General features: G+C 49.1%; 1 protein-coding gene across 50 annotated transcripts in view; it reads left to right on the top strand.

Moving 5' to 3' along the window:
- Nucleotides 1-7674, top strand: part of ARHGEF10 (Rho guanine nucleotide exchange factor 10) — a 96265-nt gene extending 88591 nt beyond the window's left edge. For all 50 annotated transcript variants that reach the window (XM_084999693.1, XM_084999656.1, XM_084999661.1 and 47 more), the window contains 2 exons: nucleotides 3059-3181; nucleotides 5949-7674. In XM_084999693.1, the coding sequence (XP_084855819.1) occupies nucleotides 3059-3181; nucleotides 5949-6430 (605 nt within the window). In that variant the 3' untranslated portion in view covers nucleotides 6431-7674. The remainder of the gene's footprint in view (nucleotides 1-3058; nucleotides 3182-5948) is intronic.
- The last annotated feature ends 12596 nt before the right edge of the window (nucleotides 7675-20270 follow it).

A 20270-nucleotide genomic window follows, 5' to 3' on the forward strand; every position in this document is an offset into this window, starting at 1 on the left:
CTTCAGGGGCTCCTCCCACCACCCAGAGTATTCCTCTTGGTCTTTCCCATGTGGAGAGAGTTTTCCCCATTTTTGAAGTGTTTCATAACCTTCCCCCTCCCCGCCCCCCGACCATGACTTCCCCCATCCCAACACCACACAGGGCCCCTTTCTCTGCCTTTGAACTGTTTTGTGCTTTCTCTTTGGAAAGATCCACTTCTGAAGAGAGGAACTTCTTTACAAAGACCAGAGAAAGTTTCTCAGATTTTTACCACATGTAACGTAACACAGATGTAAAAGCTGCAGCAGGGCGAAAAGTCAGATGTTCCTAATATGCTATTTACAGGCAAAGAAGTGGAAAAATTCCTGAAGAGGCTGAGATTACTTTTCAAAACGAATTTCTGAGTGAAAAAAAGTGGTAAAGTTTTATCCTTCATAATTTGAAAGTAAAACCTGTTTAATGTTTGTGTTAGTGGTTGGAAATACTTCACATATTTTACGAGGCTCTGTGTGCGATATAAAAATGTAACCTTGGAGTTCCCGTTGTGGCTCAGCGGAAACAAACCCGACCAGTATCCATGAGGACACCTGTTTGATCCCTGGCCTTGCTCAGTGGATTAAGGATTCGGCGTTGCCGTGAGCTGTGGTGTAGGTCGCAGACTCGGCTTGGATCCTGTGGCTGTGGCTGTGGCTGTGGCATAGGCCAGCAGCTGCAACTCTGATTCTACCCCTAGCCTGGGAACCTCCATATGCTGCAACTGCAGCCTTAAAAAGACAAAAAAAAAAAAAAAAAAAAAAAAAAAAAAAGAACTACTGAACTTGAAGCCAAAAACCAAAGGTAAAAAAGATGAAGAAAAACGAAGAACCTCAGAGAAATATGTGATACCACCAAGCACATCAACATTTCCAAGAGGAAGTACCAGCAGAAGAGACATTAGCAAAAAAAAAATTTCCCATTTTCCCCTTTTTAGTTTTCTTTAAAGCCAAGTGGTAAATTGAAAGTATTTTAAATGCTTCTTTAATAGCCCTAACAATATTTTTAAAATTACAGATTCTCTGTGAAAGAAAATCTAACTCATAAATTCCTTTTTTGAAGAAGAATTAAATGAAACTCACAGTTTCCCAAACCAAAATATTTCAGGATGATTGAATAAATCACAAAACAATTTACTGGTGCAGTTTTCACTTATGTGCAGGACTTGGAACCTAAATGAGAGTGTGGGTGGAATCACGTTGTAGAAACACCCACAGCCAACCTCTCAATCCAGCCCTGAGACCATGTGGAGAGAGTCTGCTTGTTAGTACTGTTCCCAGTACTTTTGTGTATTAAAGAGGACATGTAGTCACATTAGGACCACAGGATCGTCCCACTGCCCAGTTTCTAAGTTCCTTCCAGGACGGTGGCTTCTAAAGTGGCTGCAAGAGGAAGATCACATCTGTGTCCTCCGTCCACCCCACTGTCATGACGTTGACCACTCGGGTCAGGTCTGCTGTGGCCCGTTTCCGTCAACGTTGAAAATTATGGTATTCAAATGCAAAGACGTCCACCACCCTGTGCAGCAGTGAAATGACACAGCACACGGAGCAGCGAGCCAGGTCCCACTGTCACCTCCCCCAGCTGCTTCCATCTCTTCCACCAAAGCTTTACCCGGGGCGGGCGGGGGGGGGGGGTCAGATTTGCAGACTTGCTCTCTGTATATGAGCAGTCACGTGGAAGTGTTAGAACACTTGGCCTTGAGTGAGCACTGATGCTCTGGAAGCCGCACCTGTGTTACGGGGACGTGGCCTCGCCCCTGGGCTCACCTCCAAAGGGCTGCCCAGGACAGGACCACCCGCCTCTGGATAACAAGGCTGAGAACCATGCCCAGCGCCGTGTATCTAAACCACCTCTGCATGTCTCACTGGCTTTTGGAAATGACAGCTCCTGGAGCACGTGGAGACTGACACACAGCTCCGAGGTGTCTCTACAGCCAGCTGCTCCCACGGGCACATGTTCAGAATTCCTGGGAACTTAGAACATTAGCTTTTTAAGAGAAATATTTCATATTTAGAAATAAAACTAGGTCTTTAGTTTTTGTAGCTGTTGTTTTGGTTTGGGTTTTTTTTTTTTTTTTTTTCCATTACCTAATCATAGAATGACTTTTGTGGACATGCTAGCCAGCCTTTGGCTTTGGCATGAAAGCATTTCTTCTCATGCTTTTTATCTAAGATGAAATTCCGGTCCTATGCAGAGATACTGGAAATGACCCATTTCTAGGGAACAGAAGAATCCAGTTGTTGTTAAGTGTTCTTTGCTCCTTCTCAGGAGGGGACTGAATCGCTCCCCTCTGCTCTTGAGTTCAGCACTGAGCAGAGACACCAGGAGTGGTCTACAGCTCCTTTTGGGGGGCCACGCTGCTGTGGGTGGTGTCGGAGCTGCAGCGAGATTCTGTACAGCCCGGATCACTCCTGACAGTCACCAGAGATGTGCACCTGGGGTGAAGCTCTGCTCTTTCTTTCACTCCTACTTCCTCCCCTTGTCAGCCTGGTCAGCCTCTCTGGGCCCTAGAGCCTTGGCTGGAAAATAAAGCAGAGCAAATAGCCCAGAGCTCTGGAGGCCCTTGGGCTCTAGTGTTTTCTATCAGTGTTTCCCAGAGCCTGAATGATGAGGTCCCTTCCCGTTCCTGGCGCAGTCCCCTCCCTGCTCCTGCATGGGCTGTGTTGCTGAGCACGGGCTGCGAGGGGAGCCATCCTAGTCTCCTTGTACCTGTCCAGGTGGGCTCTGCTGGCAGGGCTGCCGTGTGAGGGGTGTGTGTGTGGCCCTGGCAGGAAATGGATAGTTTCTTGAATGGTTTGGGGTTTTGCTTGGCCCTGGAAGTGCTGCCCAGCAGTGCTTAGCAGTGTCCCAGGTTCATAGCTGCCCATCTGGCAGGAGTACAGCCAGGATGCCCCCGTCTCTCCCCAGTATGCCCAGGGCCCCGGTGACATCTGCCAGTCTGGTAGTGCTCTGGTGAGGTGGGCGGTTCCGGAGCCCTGCTCCAGCCTGTGCTCTGCAGAGGCCAGGCCAAGGGGTGCAAGCCTCTCCTATCTCTCCATCCAGGGCACCAGCGGCTGTCAGTGACCAGCCTACTCGTCTGCCATGGCTTGCTGATGGTGGGCACCAGCCTGGGCGTTGTGGTGGCCCTGCCCGTTCCTCGTCTGCAGGGCATCCCCAAGGTGACCGGTGAGTACACCACCCATGTGCCCACACCTCCCCAGCCTCTGTCCTGTACACTCTTTAAGCATGTGGGTCTGTGTCCAGCCAAGTCATCCCAGGAGTTGTTAGACAGTGTAAATTATTTGGGTTGTTTCTTCCCTGCCCCCTCTGTGCTATGAAGTTTGTGTCTGTTAATTTGTTCAATTCGTACTTTTGTTTTCCTCTTTTTCACATCATGGCCTAGGCAGAGTCTTGTCCCTAAAATGTGTTTTCATGATAATTTTTGGCCACCTGTTAGTTTCTATCACGATACACAGTTTTGCTAAAAAAAAAAAAAAAAAAAAAAAAGGATGCTTTTTAGGTTTTGCACAGAAGGAAGCCCAGTATCAGAGAAAGCTCAGCTGTGCTTCTTAGCACATTTGGGAGGAGTTCAAGTGGGCACAGCTTTTTTGGAAAGCAGTTTGGCATTAAGGACCATGAGTCTTGAAACTCTCATGTGTCAGGAGTCAGGGTTTCCAGTTCAGGCATCTGTTGAGAAGCTGCCAAATCTATGAACAAAGCATAATGCCAGAAGAACAGGAAACAAGTTGAAGGTCCAACATTAGGGGTAGGGGAGATATTTAAGCAATGGTGGTGCAGCTGCTTTAGAATGTAACATAGCCAGTGGAAATGATGGTTGCAGAGAGCTTTGAATGATACAGGAAAATCTTAATACTGCAAGTTAAGTAAAACCAAGGTCTTAAATTTTATGTTGATTGTGTAATAACTCAGAGAAAAATATTTGTAGGAAACTCACCCAGATGTTGATAAAGACCTTTTTTCTAAGTCTCTTCCTTCTGTCAGCACTGGAATATTCACTGTGACTGCAGACACGCCTTCCTGCTGTCATGAGGCCTTAAGGGTCTCCTGCAGGCAGCTTGGTGGTTGCGATAAACCCATGTTTTGTCATCTTCCGCCTGCTAGGATTGTGGAATTCCAATTTTGTTTATTCATTTCGTAACTTCTGTTCTCCTATGGTCTACCTCTTATACCCGCAGCAGCTACATGTGATGAATACATCATTTTCAGTGATAAAAAGGCAGAGTGGGCACCCCTCCACCCCAGCCAGACATAACCTTTCTCCTGCCAAGGCTCATCTCACATTACCGGACCGCTGATTTTATTCTCTCTAGTTCTGGCGATTTGTACCTTAAAAGACCATTTTTCATCATGTTCCTCTGCAGTGCTTTGTTTCAATGTTATTTCCAAGGTGCATCCTTGGTCATGTGACTGTGGCTCACACAGTTCACCGCTGTGTGGTGTGGCTTTGTTGCCCATGTGAGGTGTGGTGGGTATTTAGCTGTTTCCAGTTGTGTGTCACATGCAGGGCTCGGTCGCACACAGGTCCCTTTGGACGTCTGTCGGGCTTGGGGTCCCCGGAGTGTAGGAAGCACAGGCTCAGGCTCACCAGGTGGTCACCTCCATCCCCGCGTCTGGGCGTCCTCACCCTCCATGTGCCCCCAGCACCCGCTGGGAGGGTTCTTGACTTGCCCTTCTGCTTGCTGAGGAGTGTGCCTCAGCCCGGGAGGTGGGAGGGGGGCCCCTGGGGCATGTCCCGCCTTATGTTGTTGGTGGAAAGGATGTAAACTCCCCTTACTTGTTATATCACCTGCGAGGTGCTTAAAGAATGGACATCCACTCCCACTGACATTTGGAGTTAGGGTGTCCTGGGCTCTGCTTTTCATAAAAAGACCTCTAGGGAGTTTCTGATGATGATTTTAAGATTCAGTTCAATCACCTGTAAACTGAAAAGTCTTCATTTTAATTAATACCATAGGACTAACTTATTCTAAACCACAGAACCTTTTGGTAATAAAGAATGGCAGGAAGCTACTGGAGTTGTAGGCATCTTATTCCTCAAATTGACATCTTTCAGGCATTTCATTTATTTTTTTAATTTATTTTTTATTTTTTGTTTTTTTAGGGCCGCACCCACGGCATATGGAGGTTCCCAGGCTAAGGGTCTAATTGGAGCTGTTGCTGCGGGCCTACGCCAGAGCCACAGCAATGCCAGATCTGAGCCATGTCTGTGACTTACACCGCAGGTCATGGCAACGCTGGATCCTTAACCCACTGATCGAGGTCAGGGATGGAACCCAACCTCATGGTTCCTAGTAGGATTCATTTCCGCCGCGCCACAAGAGGAACTCCTATTTATTTTTTACTTTTTGCCTTTTAGAGCTGCACCTGTGGCATATGGGTTTCCAGGCTAGGAGTTGAATCAGAACTACAGCTGCCGGCCTATACCACAGCCATAGCGATGTGGGATCTGAGCCACATCCACAACCTACACCACAGCTCATGGCAACACCAGATCCTTAACCCACTGATCAAGGCCAGGGACTGAACCCACATCCTCATGGATATTAGTTGGGTTCCTAACCCACTGAGCCACAATGGGAACTCCCAGGCATTTCATTCCTTTAAATCAAGATGTAGGAAGGATTTTCCTAAGTATATTATCTTAGAGCAGGTGAGAAGGCCTTTATGCAGAGAACAGGAGAATGGCCTTTTTCTCACTTTAAAAGGATGATGCGAGTGTCAGAACTGGGTGCTGCTGATGAAAAGCCAGGGGTTGTGTTACTAAGCATGGTTTTGAGATTGTTCTTGGAATGAACTAAAACTGCGAAGGAGCAGGATCTGGAAGCTGTTCTTGGCACTGTCTTGTGTGGGTTCTAGGGTTGTGGATGGAGTGTTGGGCTCCTCTCTGGTCCTGCCTGACGTGCACACCCCACTGAGCCCTGTCCCCTTTCAGGACGAGGCCTGGTCTCCTACCACGCACACAGCGGGCCCGTCAAGTTCCTGGTCGTGGCTGCCGCCGCCCCCAAGGCAGACAAGGACAAGCCCAGGGACACCCCGCCCCCTGATGCCGACCCTCAGGATGAAGACCAGAGGGATGCAGCCCCCTGCCCGAGCCAGAGCAGCCCGGACGCTGTGTGGCTGGGGGCTTCGCCAGGCCCCGGGCCCCACGCCAGCGACTCCTCCTCCTCTTCTGGGTCCCTGGGCTCCGGCCCTCTCGAGCCCCGGCCAGAGGAGAGCTTCGTCCAGGACCTCCTACGGCACACGAGCATTGCACCCAGCCGTGGGCGGCGGGCCAGGAGGGCGAAGGCCAGCTCCGTGTTGGTGGCCTGTGGGGGCCAGGGCCACCGGCGGATGAGCAGGAAGGCCAGGCAGCAGCGGCCGGAGGAGATGACCTCCACTGTCATGGTCTGGCAGATCCCCCTGCTGAACGTGTGAGCCCAGAGCAGTGGTCGGGGACGGCCTTTTGGCCACCCCAGGTGTCTATACTGGTTGGGGTCAATGACCAATCATCTGTGGGGCAGAAATGTGCAATATCATCAAGGGGGCATATCCTGCCAGCCCTGTCCTCCTCCCCACTCTGCAGAGCTGAATATGGACGCCTGTGGCGGGGGCGGCGGCAGAGGGGGGAGTGGATACCTCGATGAGTGAGCGGAAGTCCCCAGAATGGTGCCCCTCTGGCCTTGTGGTCCTTAATAGACACGGCATCTGGACCTCTCCTGTCCTGTTACCTGGAGCCTCCAAACCCAGAACTCTGGCAACGGCATGTTCAGTAGTGGACAGGTTATTAACAGTTCTCAAGTAATTATACTTGATTCAGATTCACAACTTTTATTTATATTGTCTATCTTTTAACTCCAGGATAGAATTTATAACAATGAAGAAAGCCGGGTCACATATATACCAATCCAGGTGGTGTTACTTGCTTTCTGAGGTGAGCTGGGTTTTCCAAAGTGGTATAATGCGTGTATTGTATATTTTTAACAAAGTAGTATTTTTATATTGCATTTTTCTATTAAAAGAATTAACAGAGTTTTAGTCAATATATTGTCTGTAACATTTCACAAATAATGTTTGCTTTGAACCAAAATGCTCAATTCCTATCAACACTTAGACTCAAGTGTCAATGCCAAAATACCTGTCCATTCCCACGTTAAACAGCATTAATGTCACCTTAGAGACAGGTGTATTTTAGTGTCTTGAGACCCATGGAGGTGTCTTTGTTGGTCCTTTCTGCTGTTTTTGCACCTGTTGACCAGGAATGCTTCTGGCTCTGAAGGACACACACAGTGCCGTCACGGTGGGTGCCTTGCTGGTGGCAGCCATGAGCAAGGTGGCCCTTGGTGGCATGACCTGGCACTTTGCACCTCTTCTGCAGATGCGCGGGTTTGCCTCTGCGGTCGTCATGTGTGAGTAGCCCATATTTATCCATGAGTTCTTTGTGCTGCACGTGTATCACGTATCCATGTTCAACTTACTGGAAGGTCAGGAGAACTAATGCAGGCATTTATCTGAGAGAAGTTTCTCAGCACTTTACAGGTGACTAAAGATGCTAATTTTATGACTTAACCAAATACTGTCCAAGGTGCAGATGTACCCCATGTGAAAGTAACATCTCCCCAGGCTTTCTTAAACTGTTAGCTGCTATCTTATTTCATAAATAAAGTGTTTTTATTTAAAAATACAGCATTCTGAGTTGCCTTTTGTCCTGTAAGACACAAAAGGGCAGTTATGTTCAGGGGGCGTCCTGATGGTCCTAGCCAGGGTGGCACCCCTAGTGGCTGGTTTGGGAGATAACATGTAGATTCCAGAGATGGTACAATGTATGTGTAAAAGAACCCTTTGAATCTGAAGTTGGTGCCAAGAAACTCTCTAGAGACGCACACACCTGCCAGTTTTTATTTTGAGTGGTGTCATGAGGTGAATGAATTTAACAGAAAGAGAAGTATGTAAAGTAAGACTAAAGCTCCATACCGTTTGCCCTGATTAAAGAAGTATAGTTTCTCGGTGTTTTAAGTGATCAAATAAAACAGAAGTCCTTGGCTATGCCTTTCACTTAAACTTTGACACACAAAGCTTGTGTGATCTTCATCAATACCTCAAAAAACTCAACTGACAACTACCACGTTTTCTTATACCTTAAATAAGTAAAAAAAAAATTAAAATGGTGCCAATTGAGATTTCCATTTCCATTGCAATATTGATAACATATTTAGAAAAGTCTTGCTGTCACGTGCTGTCCATCTGTCACTTCACCGGGTTTTACTTCCCAGCTGTGTGGTAAGGCTTTCAATGTCACTCAATTCCTATCTTTCCATTAAAATGCGACACTCTTCCTTCTCAAAGTACAAACTTGTTGGTCAGCTCCTGAAGAGTTCCCTCTCACAGAGAACTTGTGTGCAGAGAGCGTTTGGAGATACTGTGAACTGTCACATAAAGAAGCTAGCACTTTAACTTGTCAGCAGCTTCCAGCAGTGCTTTCTCGTGGCTCCTAACATCCTGCAGAGCATCCCTGGGTGTCTGGTCTGCCGTGTGCCTAGTGTGTGAGCTGTTAGTCGCCTCAGGGCTCTGACCATGGGTCAGCGCACACGTCTCCCAAGCAGACTGCTGGGCTCAGCAGGTGATCGTCTTCCTGGAGGTCAGCTGATTTGTTCAGGAGAAAGCCAGCTCCGTGTATAGTACGGTCCCCAGCAGGGAGTTGGGGGAGTGGTAGGTGAAGAGGGTGGGAGCTGAGTGGCTCTGGGTCCTGTGCCCTGTTAATTGTGGTCTTCCCCTCACCCCTGGGCATGACAGCTCTGTGCAGTGACAGGTAATTCCCAAACCCCTCGGGAGGCGCAACCCAGGCACCTCCCAAGGATGTTTTATGAGCGCCACGCAGTTACAGACAACGCTCACAGCGGTTCCAGCCATCAGATGGCTTCCTTTCCACAGATTCTGTGGCATTTAAGTGAGTTGTTTTCAGCAGTCATTGAGCAGATGCATGTAGGGGGGTGTGTGTGTGTCTCTGTGTGTGTGTGTGTGTGTTGCCTCCTCTTCAGCCCACATTCCAGCCCCAGCTGATCTGGAGCCCCCTCAGGGACCCTTTTTGACTCTATCCACTTGGACCCCCCCTGCAGCACCGTCTGTTTCCACCTCTGGCCGGGAGCACAGTCTTTTCTGTGATTTGAGCCTCTGGGATAATCCATTTCCTCGGCAGGGTCACGAGGAGGCACAGGTCCCAGGTGGAGAGGAAGTGGGGGGCTGCAGCGGGGTCAGTGGCTGTGGCTGTTAAACGTGCAGCAGCACTGAGAGCAGGAGCCTGGAGAAGCTTCCTCTCAGAGCTCCAGACGCTCTCTTCCTGGTGCCCCACCTCTGGGCAGGGGCCTGTCCTGAGGGAGCAGAGCCCGCGCTGAGCTAGAGGACGGGCCAAGTCAGGCAGGACGGTTTGGCCGTGATGCAGGGCAGCTGCTTCTCCCTCGGCCAGGCTGTGGGGAAGTGGGGTCTTTGCACAGGGACTCATCGGATTTGATTTTCTATAACCACATCCCAAAATATCTTTTTCTGAAAATATATTTTTTTTCTTTGTAAGGCCGCACCCACAGCATGTGGAAGTTCCCAGGCTAGGCGTCCAATTGGAGCTACAGCTGCCAGCCTTCACCACAGCCACAGCAACGCAGGATCCGAGCCACGTCTGTGACCTACACCACAGCTCACGGCAATGCCAGATCCTTAACCCGCTGATCGAAGCCAGGGATTGAACCTGCCTCCTTATGGATGCTAATCAGATTTGTTTCCACTGAGCCATGATGGGAACTCCTGAAAATATTTTCATAAATTGAATTTGTTAAGAATGTCATTGGGATCATTTATAGCCACAGGTTTCTCACCTGTGAAGTAGACATAACTTAAGCCCTGGTGATTTTGCATTTTTTGGTGGATTTAAAATGTATGTGCATGAAAATGTTTCATAAAACTTGACTTTTCTTTTTAATGAATAAAGGTTTCAAAGTAGCAGGAGCTCTGTGTTGACATAGAACATAGATGCCAAGTCATGGCTACTGAGCCGAGCGATGTGTGGGGATTGCAGCCACTTCACTTATTTTCTTTTTTAAAAAAGTGAGTCAGTGTGTAAGAAAAGAGAGTAGGTGGTTGCCTGGTGTTCTTCGGTGGTTTTCAGCACTTCGCTGATGGCTTCCTCACCTGTGTGTCAGTTCTAGTCCAGGCCCAGAGCAGGTCCTGCTCAGAAACCGCTTCTCCCTTCATGCCCCCAGCCACTCTGCACAGAGGCTGGGCCTGTGCACGTGCACATGCATGTGCACACGTGGACGGGCACATGCACACACACCTGCACATAACAGTGCACTCAAACATGCACACAGTGCGTGCGCACACACAGACACACACATCCCTGCACCTTCAGGCTGTTTTGGGGCTTCGAGGAAGGAGCAGACAGCCTGGGGCTCAGCCTCCTCCCTGCTGCTCAGAGTCTGAAAGAATTAACCCTTGTGAAGCGGGTTAGTGAGTCTTTGCTGCCTGACAGCTTTCATGGGGATGAAGGCACGTCTTGGCTGCACATTAAGGGGGAAAATGCCTTCCTGCTCCTTCCAGGTGGGGTCATGGAGCCTCCCCCACCTTCTGGGCCTGCAGCTGGAGACAATTCTGCCAGGTTCTGAGAAGAACACGACAGTTCTGGTTCTGAGTTCAGGCAGGTAGAGCAGGATTTTATGTTCTCACCTGTAAGTGGACAGCTGTGACCCTGGATAGGCCCTCTTTCCTCCTGCTACTTCTCCAGACCCTCATCCCCTGGCCCAGCCTGGGGGTCACAGCCACGCAGGCATGGGCCAGGGCAGGTGTGATGACGTAGTGCCACAGACAGCACCTGGGGCTTGGGGCCTGGCCAGGCGGCAGGGCTGGAGAATGGGGAAGCTGGTGGTTAGGTGCACCAATGCTCCAGGCGACGCCAGTGGCAGGGTTGGTGTCAGCCCATGAACTTTCCAGAGCAAGGAGAACAGGGTTGGACTCAGGAGGAGGGGGGGAGGGGGAGAGGACTTGCTGGGCGGCTGGGGCTTGGCCAGAATTGTAGAACCGCAGTGCCTGGAGCCCAGCCAGGGCAGGAAGCAGCAGAAGAGCTGGGAGCACGAACCTCACAAAAGCCACCCACGGAACTCAGTGGTTTTATGTGATCTGGGAGTTTCCCCCAGTGCTCACTATAACTTGCCAGTGACAGCTGGGCACCCGTCCATGTGTCTGCTGCCTGGAAGTTTCATGGCAAATCGCCTCTATTTGTGACTTAGAGGGTCTTGGTAAGTCGGGACAGGTAGACCACCTTGTTTGGCATGTGGACAGCCGAGGGTGCAGGGCTGCCTTTCGAGAGGGTAACCAGGCTGTTTGCTGCCTGACAACAATGCCAAGGGCCTGTGGTGAGTGTGGGTGGGAGGCCAGGGGGTACACAGCCAGACCCAGACCAGGGGCCATGGGTGCCCCACCCACCCACCCATGGGCCTCCTCAGACGCCACATTGAGTGCAGAGCCGGGAGAGCCCCAGCGAGGGATGAGCACCAATCTGAGACCCACCACGAAGCTGTTTTCCCCAGTTGAGTTGTCAGGGGCCCGACACCTGTGCCAGGTGAGGCAGGCACAGATGTGTGGTGCCCTTTGGTAAGTACAGGGGAGTCACCTGATTTTCTTCTGCTCATCAAAAATAATTGCTTTTCTCCCTTTTGGGGGCTAACATGTGGGATTCCTATTTTGCCTTTTGTTCAGTTGTTTGAAATCAGGGCAAGTTCACCCTCCGACCCAGGAGCCATGGGGCAACATCTGGAGACACTTGGTGGTTACCACCTGGGGGTGTGACTGTTACTGGTGTCCACTGCGCAGGGGCCAGAGGTGCTGCCAGATAGCCCGCAGGGCACAGGATGTCCTGAACGTCCCGGGGCCGAGGTAGAGTCCTAGGAGTTCGTCCCCGTTTTACTCCCAGGCAACTGCAGACGCCACACAGCCTGCTTTTTTTCTGCCCTTAGCACATAGGACCCCATTCTGTTCTCCAACGTCCTCACTGATTTGTCCTACTTTAGCAGTGCTGTTCTAACTTAAGTATAAAAACAGCTTGTTTGGGTCAGGAAAATAGAGGTTTTCCTGCAGACTAGCAGGTGGGAACAGGGAGAAGGTCCTGCATTCCAGACACCCCCACTTACTGATCTTTAAGCAAGATGTACCATCACAGTAAATCCGCAGCCTAGAGGGGATTTGGATTCATAGCCCGGAGAGAAAGAAAAACCTCATGCTGCCAGGAGACATCTTAATATACCAAGTGTTTAGGTTCAGCATACATGCATCCAATTTTACAGGCTCTGATGGGCATGGGCTCCGTCTTCCACGTATCCAGACTTAATGACAGATGCCAGTGTCCACCGCTGCTGGAGGGTCTGGCCTCAGTTCTCTCTGACTTGGGCCTATGGGCAGGGGTCTTCTGCAGTTGCTCAAGGGTGTGGAGGGAGGAGTGGGTGGGGGCCTCTGGTCAGCAGGGCGCCTGCGGGCATCCAGCCCCACCCCAGCCACACCCACCACCTGCCTGTGGCCCTACACACATCCAGCAGCTGAAGACGAGGTGAGGACCAGGATGCAGGTGGAGGTGTGACTTGGGGGGGGTCCCTCAGCGGCTACAGGCCCCCTGCCACATTTCATCCACTGGGAGACCCCTTGGGGCAAGGGCAGTGAACCCTGGGAGCCAATCAGACCCCCTTGAGCCCTCTTCCGAGAGTCCCCCAGGTCTTGGGAGGCATGAGGACAGCAGGGGGACCAGGGGCCTGAGGGAGGCCTTGCCTGAAAGCAGGAGAGGAGAGGAGAGGAGGTGGACGGGGACAGAAGGAAAGTCCTGCTGGCTCAGGGCTGATTAAGGGGTGAGGTGACAGCAGAGTGACTGGATGCTCAGCAGAGTTCCCAAGGGCTTACTCTCCAAACTGACTTGTCAAAAATAAGTATACATTTACTGTTTCTTTCCAGTGATAAAAGCAAAACCACATACTTTCAGAAGGAAATAAAGAAAAAGCACAGAGAACAAATCATCAGGCAGAGATGATCCCAGAGGCTGGCTTTGAAGCCGTCATCTCTTCTTCTCTAAGGCTGAGCTGTGGCCTGCGTGTCTGTGTCCCCCCAGATCTGTGCCCCCAGTGTGACAGTATTAAGAGGTGGGGCCTTGGCGAGATGATGAAGTTATGAGGGTGGGGCCTCATGACAGGATTAGTGCCCTTAGAGGAAGAGGTAGCATCAGAGCAGGCTGACTCCCTGCCACGTGAGGATGAGAACACAGGGAGAAGGTGTGGTCTGCAGGCCAGGGATACAGCGCCTACCCCCCCACAGCGCACCCCTGCTGAACCCACCTTGCTGGCACCCTGATCTTGAACTTCCCAGCGTCCAGAACTGTGAGAAAGAAGGAAAAGATTAAGTCTGGTATTTAAGACAAGCCTGAGCCGAGACTTAAGACTTAAGACAGGGCGCAGTGTAAATACAAAGCTACAAACAGATGAAAAAGTGTTGTCCACACAGCCACTTGCGGGTCAGGCCCTGTGACGGGGGCTAGGCTTGCAGAGGAGACCTGGGGGCTGTGCACACGGAACCGGATAGCCTGGGGCCAGCACACCAAAGTGACATGGAGCTCCAGACAGAGTTGTGGGGACAGAGAGGTGGGAAGGCTCCAAAAGAGGCTTCATGAGGTGGTAGGCCTTGAGGCAGATGTGGGAGAAGGCTAGCTGGGTGGTGGTGGCCCAGGTGGGAGGAATGGTGACTACAGAAGGACCAGAGATGCTGCTGGGGACAGAGCACAGGAGTGGGGAGGCGAGGCTGGCTACCTGTAATTAAGCCTCTTTGTGTACTGACATTTCAACACAAGGGGTTTATGGATGGCCTTGAAAGCACCACCCTTCATGCTGGAAGGGTTTGGAGGCATGAACAGGATTACAGATGATTTCTAGGAAAAACAGACCCAAGCTGGGTGGCACTGTCACCTTCCCAGTGGCAGGAAAAGGTGGCAAACCTTTTTCAGATGAAGCTTCACACCTTTATCTGTTTACCCAGGACAGTGAGGAGAGGAGAGGATCCTGAGGCGGGGAGACACAGCAGGAATCAGAGCCCCTCAGGGCCCAATGGCCCTGGGGTCTGGGGGGTGAGAGAACACAGAAACCACTGGAGTTGGCAGGGTTCTGCGGTCGGCCCCTCCCTCTTCTCTGCTGCCTGGATCTCCCTTGCCGAACCAACCAGATGGTTGGAGATGGGGCAGCAAAGAGGAAGTGGCTGGAGGGGCTGTGGCTGGTGGGGCACACTGCCAGCCTGCATCTGTGCCCAGGTGGCCTTTCCTCCCCACAAAGTTGCCGGCTGCCTCCTAGGAGGGTGAACGCAGAGGCCTGAGGGAAACAGCACTTATGTAAACACATCAAGGGCATGTTTCCTCCTGGAGGGCTAGGGTTTCAAAGGAGAGGACCTACAAATTGCAGGGTAACATTTTTCAAAAGTGTTTTCCTGGCACTCATTTGAATCCCAGAGCAGCAGGGGAAAGGGGCCCACCTGGCAGGCTGTTAGATTTCCACGTATATTTATTGGAAATAGTTTAGAACCCATTTTCAAACATTTTATCCCCTCTCCCCCAGGTGCATTGCTTAATTCCACAATAAGACATTGTTTGGAAAGAGGGAAATACCCCCACCCTGTGTGCTGTGGTCTTTGCAAGGGCGTGAGAAAGCGTCAGTTTCCCAAGGACGAGCCAACTGCCTGCTCACCATCACCAGGCGTCCTGGAGCTGGGCTGCTCCAGGAGCCGTGTGGCCCACTGCCAGTTCACAACCCCCGCCAGGAAGAAAACTGAGAGCAGTGTGTTGAAACGTGTACAGAAGTGTGACAGAATGACAGTGCCTAACTAAATACTAAAGAAATGGCTTTGCATTTTGCATGTCATTTTTTTATATTTTCTTTTTCTAGCAACTCATTTTTATTGTATTTTGAAAAGGTCAGTCCATAATAGATTGAAAATTGGAAAAAGATAACTGATTTTATTCCATCAGACAGTCTGAGAAGCAGTGCTTATGTAGAGAAGACATGATACCTTTGTATGAGTTTCTCAGGGACTCTTAATAAAGTACCACAGGAGTTCCCGTTGTGGCACAGCAGAAACGAATCCAATGAGGAACTATAAGGTTGTGGGTTTGATCCCTGGCCTTGCTCAGTGGGTTAAGGATCTGGCGTTGCCAGTGAGCTGTGGTGTATGTAGGTCACAGACATGGCTTGGATCTGGCATTGCTTTGGCTGTGGTATACGCCAGCAACTGTAGCTCTGATTTGACCCCTAGCCTGGGAACCTCCATATGTGGCGGGCATAGCCCTAAAATGCAAAAATAAATAAATTAATTAATTACTTAAAATAATAATAAAATAAATGTACCAGGTGGGGGCTTAAGACAACAGAAGTGTATCCCCTATCAGTCTGGAGACAGAAGTCCAAGATGAAGGGGCCCCTGGGCCACAACCCCTCTGAAGGTCCAAGGGGAGGGGTCTTCCTGCCTCTGCCAGCCGCTGGCTTTTGCCAGCATCCTCGGCATCCCTTGGCTGGGGCTGCACCTCTCCACTGTCTTTGGCTTCACACGCTTCCCTCTGCTGCCTATGTCTGTGCCCCAGTTTGTTCTTTTTTTTTTTTAGGCCACACCCACAACATATGGAGTTTCCTGGGCTAGGGGTTGAATTGAAGCTATAGCTGTCTGCCTACACCACAGCCACAGCAACATGGGATCTTAGCCACATCTGCCAACTACATCACAGCTCAGGGCAACGCCGGATCCTTAACTCACTGAGCAAGGTCAGGGATCGAACAGGCAACTTCATGGTTTCTAGTCAGATTGGTTTCTGCTGCACTATGATGGGAACTTCCTCAATCTGCTCTTCTTATAAAAACACTGGTCATACTGAATCAGGACCCAGTCTAAGGGCCTCATTTTAACTCGATTGCCTTCATAAAGATCACATCTCCAGGAAAGTCATGTTCTGACTTCCAGGGGGTTAGGACTCCAACATATTCTTTAATAGGTGGGGACACAGTTCAACCTGCAAAAACCTTTAAATTGGGGTTAACCAGAATAGGCTATCAGATTAAGGGTCGTTATTTAGTCTGTAGTTTGGAGGATTTACTAGTTAGGCCTTGACTACGTAAAGATGAAAAATTAAACGTTTTTGCAGTCAGTGTAGTACCGGTGATGAGGTCAGTAATAACGTGGTTACTTTTGATTTGGGTTTCGTCCTGTTTCAGTTAGGTTGTCAAAGCCATCACCAACACTCCATAGTTGGAGACAGCAATGGTCTGTGGAACGGTCTTATTTGACAACAAGACCGACCCCAGTTCCGGGCCCCCTTTCAGGAACAAGACCATCGGCCAAAGTCTGCAGGCTGTGCAGGCCCTTCTGCCGGATCGCTGTGTCCTGCTGTCTCTTCCTAGGGTTATGGCAAGCTTCATGACTTTCCTGTCTGGAAACTTCCTCCAAGCTCACCTCTGGAGGAGGAATCTTGAGCCAGAAGACATCTAGGACAAGACTCCTTGAGACACACAACCAGCCCCCCAAGGGCAGTGAAGCGCCAAGGTTAATCCGACCACTTGCACAAAACACCTTGGGATTGGGGTGAAAGTCAGTGTGGTAAAAGGAAACTGCAAGATGGGCTGGGACACCACTCCTGTTTTTAACACCGTATTCCTGTGACACAGAGTATGCTTGTTGTGCTCGTAAGCCTCTTAATTTACTCTCCAAAGCTTGGATTCATTCATTCACTTAGAAGGACCATATTTCATGGTGAATGTGAGCAAGGCCTCTGGGGTTGTGGGGGTTAGAATTCCTGCCCCACCTCCCACAAAGCGAAAATGTTACATAAACTCTCTGAGAGTGAAATGTCCTCAACTTTAAAATGGAAGTGGTCTGGGACTCTGGGGTTAATAAATGCAAACTATTGCATTTGGAATGGATAAGCAGTGAGATCCTGCTGTACAGCACAGGGAACTATATCTAGTCACTTGTGATGGAGCATGATGGAGGATAATGTGAGAAAAAGAATGTGTATATGTGTGACTGGGTCACTTTGCTGTATAGTAAAAATTGACAGGACACTGTAAACTAGCTATAATGGAAAAGATAAAAATAATTTTAAAATAAAAAATAAAAAATAAAATGCAAGTGGTCCTTACCTCTTGGAGTCCTGTGTACCCAGGTGTGTGTGTCTATATCTAGACCTGGGTATTTTGCGAATTACACCTACACTTACCCATAGAAGTACCGTGTAGACTTAGGGAAGTCATATTTAATTGCAGATAATTTGCTCTCACACTGTGAATGCATACCTTGAAAATATTTTTTTTCATTTTTTAAATTAAAGTATAGTTGATTTACAATGTTGGATCAATTTCTGCTCTACAGCAAGGTGACCCAGTCATACAATACCTTGAAAATATTTTAGAATAATTATTCAATTTTTCTTTCTTTTCCAAAGGAAGATTTACTAGGATCAGCACTGGCAAACTTATTGGCCATTTAGTGATGGTAATCTTTACTCACTTGACGAGGATGTATCGGCTCCCGGCAGCTCGCCATCTGCTGAGGGAAAGTACCTGCAGGAGCGCCTGCCGTTCCATGCAGACCACTGTGCAGGACACAGAGAGGCATTCGGCCCAACTCGGAGTCCCCTGTTCACTGATGCGGCAGTTGCTAAGGATGACTTTGCCTCAATACAGTGGCTGTTGCATGAGCCTAGAAAGACAGGCCACTGTTGTCTTATTCAAACCAGGATAACCAAAGCATTGGGTGGGACCACGGACTCAGCCAGTGCCTGGACCATCTGTGTGTGGCATCCGTGGTCAGGAGTCACAATGTCTCAGAAAGCTGGGCCACATCTTTGATTCTGAACGTGAGGTTCTCAGGCACTGGCTGATAAGAAGAACTCAGACATGAAGAAGAGCCTCTGGTGTTTAAGGAATGGCTTACTGAAGGATGCAGGTGCATCCCGAGGTCATCAGAGCTGAGGGGAGTCCTCAGGCTGGGGCTGGGTGAAAGCAAGGGGTAGGGCAGATGGCTTCCCCTTGCTACAAGATGGAGAGGATTCTGAAATGAAGCAGGGAATGTGCTTTCCACGCCAACACACAGATATTCTAACTAATTTTTCATGCCAAGAGACTCAAAGTACTTTGTAGCAACTGGATCAATTCCTGACAGCTACTGGAATTTAATTGCTTTTTTTTTTTTTTCTTTTGGAAGGCTGGGGGAGTGCATGAACTCTTATGGGCTGTTAAAAGCTTGGGGGAAATTGTCTGTTATCTGGTATTAGCACAGGTAGGAAAACACTATCCAGGGTCCAGAACAAGCCACTGTGACTCACCAGCCATCCCTCCTCTTCCTCCAGCGATGTAAACTCTATGGGGAGCACAGACTGGAGAGGTAAGAACATTTGCTGGAAATCACACAGGGGATGGTGACAGAATTAGAAACAGCAAGTGTGAGTGGTGCTCCCCTAGGGTGAAGGTCAGAGGCACTAAGTGATTGTGCCTATCACCTCGGTGTGTCCCGAGGGGAGGACAGTCATGCCCCCACTTTACAGAGGTTAAGTGTTTTGTCCAGAATCCGCAGACTGGCAGTGCTGAAATTGGGGTTTGAATTTCAAAGCCCTGTTCTCCGTACTGCTCCATGCAGCTTCTAAACAGATTTCAGAGTCCCTGAGCCTGGAACCCAGGTCCCCAGTCACTGCATTCAGGGCCCTCTAAACTGCTGTACCCAGGACAACTAGGAGTTCATTTCTATTTTTCAGGCACAGCTTTACACAGTGATATATTTGCATACTTCAAGTCTACCATGCATAACTAGGCTCTTTTGAGCAGTAGAAGATTTGAATAGTGAAACAGAGCTCCCTGGTGGTTTAATGGTTAGGGCTTTGTGCCTTCACCACGGCGGCCAAAACCATGGTGGAGTTTAATCAATCCCTAGTTTGGAAACTGAGATCCCACATCAAGACACTGCTGCAGCCAAAAAAAGAAAAAAAGAAAAAGAAAAAAAAAGAAATAGTTTTATTAAAATATACTTGAAATAGATATTTAAAAAATATTTAAGATGGCTAGTCCTTTTTCCTGACATTTTTAAACCCCAGGTTCAATTTAAGGAAGCTCTGACGTTAGAATGAACTCCTAATGAAATACATACAATGTTCCTCTGCAATTTCCACTGACCACATTGAGGCCACAGTGCATTTTAAAAAAATAAAACATCTAAAGTCTGAAAATCAATGGAGGTCCCCACACTCCTTCTCTACTAGATAGTGTAGAGGTTGCATGGATGTTTTAAGTGAATTCATTTATTATTTCATTCCTTGAATAAATATGTATTGGGAACCCAGTATATGCCAAGCATTGTAAAATCCAGTGAGAAGAAAAGTTAAACATGACTTATGAGTGGGTCTCTGGAGCTGACAGAGTGGTGGAGAGGACAGACCAGGACCTCAGTGACAACAGCACCTGTGACTGGAGAAAGCTGGGTGGTCACTGGAGGCTGATTCACAAAGGTGGGTGGGGAGGCCAACTGAAGCTCTGATGTTGGGGGTTCACCCAGCCGGTTTCCTGAAAAGACGGGAGAGGTGCTGGGGAAATGCATGGGAGCTCCCCTCCAGATATCTCCACCTCGGTGATGTAGGTTGAGCTGCTTACATGCATGTAAACAGGTTAAAAAAATGCACTGGAAAGATCCCATAGATGCTGAAATATTTCTGAAGTAAACTGGATAAAATACAAACAGAGCATGATGGGAATTATTTCAACCCCCAAAAGGTCTTTTTCCGCTAGGTAACTGATAATTTAAAAAAGTTATTTCCCAATAGTTTACTCATTTTCTGCCTCGTGTAATCCAAATCAAGATGTATTCTTCTTAGCAACAGAAAGAAGATGTGTTTTAAGGATGTTTTCAGGGTATTAACTCTGCTGCTGAAAGTCGAAGCACTCATATATTGGCAGAGAATGTGGAAGGCAGAAATTTTAAAAAGAAAAAAAGTAAAAGCTCAAGGCTCTCTGTGACTATGGAAATTTAATCATTTTCCACAAAACCTTTAAAAATAGCACTTACTATCAGGGGTCCAGTCTTAATTAGAGCTGAGCCGGCAGGAAGTAGCTGTGTGCAGGGACAGAAAGCAGCCTGGATCTGAGGGCATTTCGTCCCTCTCCGATGGCAGGTCTTTGGGAAGCTGGTTCCTCACGGTGGGACCCTCCTCGCCCTGCGCATCATCGCCCTATGCCCTGCACCC

Source organism: Sus scrofa, chromosome 15 (assembly GCF_054392235.1).
Source record: "Sus scrofa isolate SSC_HxYL_T2T_F1_AM1 chromosome 15, Sscrofa_HxYL_maternal_Yorkshire_Landrace_v2.0, whole genome shotgun sequence".
Taxonomy (NCBI): Eukaryota; Metazoa; Chordata; class Mammalia; order Artiodactyla; family Suidae; genus Sus; species Sus scrofa.